Below are 1,150 nucleotides of genomic sequence, written 5' to 3'. Positions count from 1 at the left end.
CTCCACCTCCTGGGACAGAAAGTGCCTCCACCTGCATCCCCAGGCGTCCGGCCTCCAGGGCCCGCTGGCCCCACAGCAGGCAAGCTGAGATGACGGTCAAGCTGGATTTCGAAGAGTGTCTCAAGGACTCACCCCGTTTCCGGTAAGTGTGAACTGGTCTGGGGGCTAAGGAGGGAAAAGTCTAACACCCCCAGCACACACACACCTTTCCCCAGGCCAGATCTCCTTCCAGGGAGCAGGCCTCCAAGAGGCAGGAGCGAGCCTGTGGGCCAAAGTGGTACCCCAGCTATCAAAGCAGGGTACTCCAATGCTCTCCGGCCCTGCATGCTCCTTCTGGCTTCTGCAGTTTCCCTCAGCCCTAGAGCTGGCATTCCCTCTGGCCTCTCAGTGGGACCCCTGCCCTTCCCCCAGCACCTGCTCTGGGGCGGTTAGCAACTTCCTGCCCTGGCCACATCCACCCTCCTTCTACCCTTCCTGCTCTGGCCTGGGCTGTGGTAGCTCCCAGACTGCAGAGCGGGCAGAGCACAAGTGGGCGGGTGGGGGGCGAGCCTCTCAACTCTGCAGCTTTCTCCTCCATACCCACCGCCCTGCGGCTCCATCCCGCCTGATGAGGCAGACAGACCAGACCGACCCAAGCTCTGTTCCCATGACCCCCTCTTTCCCAGAGCCTCTATTGAAATGGTGGAAGCCGACGTGTCAGACTTGGAGACCCGTCTGGAAAAGGTGACCCTGACATGGAGAGGTGACCCTGGAGTGGATTAGGTTGAGAGGGGTAGGGCCAGGGAGAAAGCTGGAGACAGAGAATGCGTTCCAGGGATTATTGAATACTGTGTAGGGGAAATATTTTGGAGACTCCAGAGAAGCAAAAAAGGTGGTTCTGTACCCTCAAGAAGCTCAGGATCTTGGAAAACAAGACTTACTTCTGGGCCGGGCGTGGTAGCTCATGCCTGTAATCCCAGCACTTTGGGAGGCCAAGGCGAATGGATCGCCTGAGGTCAGGAGTTCAAGACCAGCCTGGCCAACATGGTGAAGCCCCATCTCTACTAAAAATGCAAAAATCAGCCAGGCGTGGTGGCGCCCATCTGTAGTTCCAGCTACTCAGGAGGCTGAGGCAGAGGAATCGCTTGAACCTGGGAGGCGGAGGTTGCAG

General features: G+C 58.4%; 1 protein-coding gene across 1 annotated transcript in view; it reads left to right on the top strand.

The window, feature by feature from the left end:
- Positions 1 to 1,150, top strand: part of ACAP1 (ArfGAP with coiled-coil, ankyrin repeat and PH domains 1) — a 16,590-nt gene continuing 15,440 nt past the window's right edge. The window contains exons 1-2 of the mRNA XM_011994596.1: positions 1 to 142; positions 666 to 723. Coding sequence (XP_011849986.1) covers positions 90 to 142; positions 666 to 723 — 111 coding nt within the window. The 5' untranslated portion in view covers positions 1 to 89. The remainder of the gene's footprint in view (positions 143 to 665; positions 724 to 1,150) is intronic.

This window comes from Mandrillus leucophaeus, unplaced genomic scaffold (genome assembly GCF_000951045.1).
Source record: "Mandrillus leucophaeus isolate KB7577 unplaced genomic scaffold, Mleu.le_1.0 Scaffold46, whole genome shotgun sequence".
Lineage (NCBI taxonomy): Eukaryota > Metazoa > Chordata > Mammalia > Primates > Cercopithecidae > Mandrillus > Mandrillus leucophaeus.
This window is presented reverse-complemented; position numbering and strand designations above follow the sequence as displayed.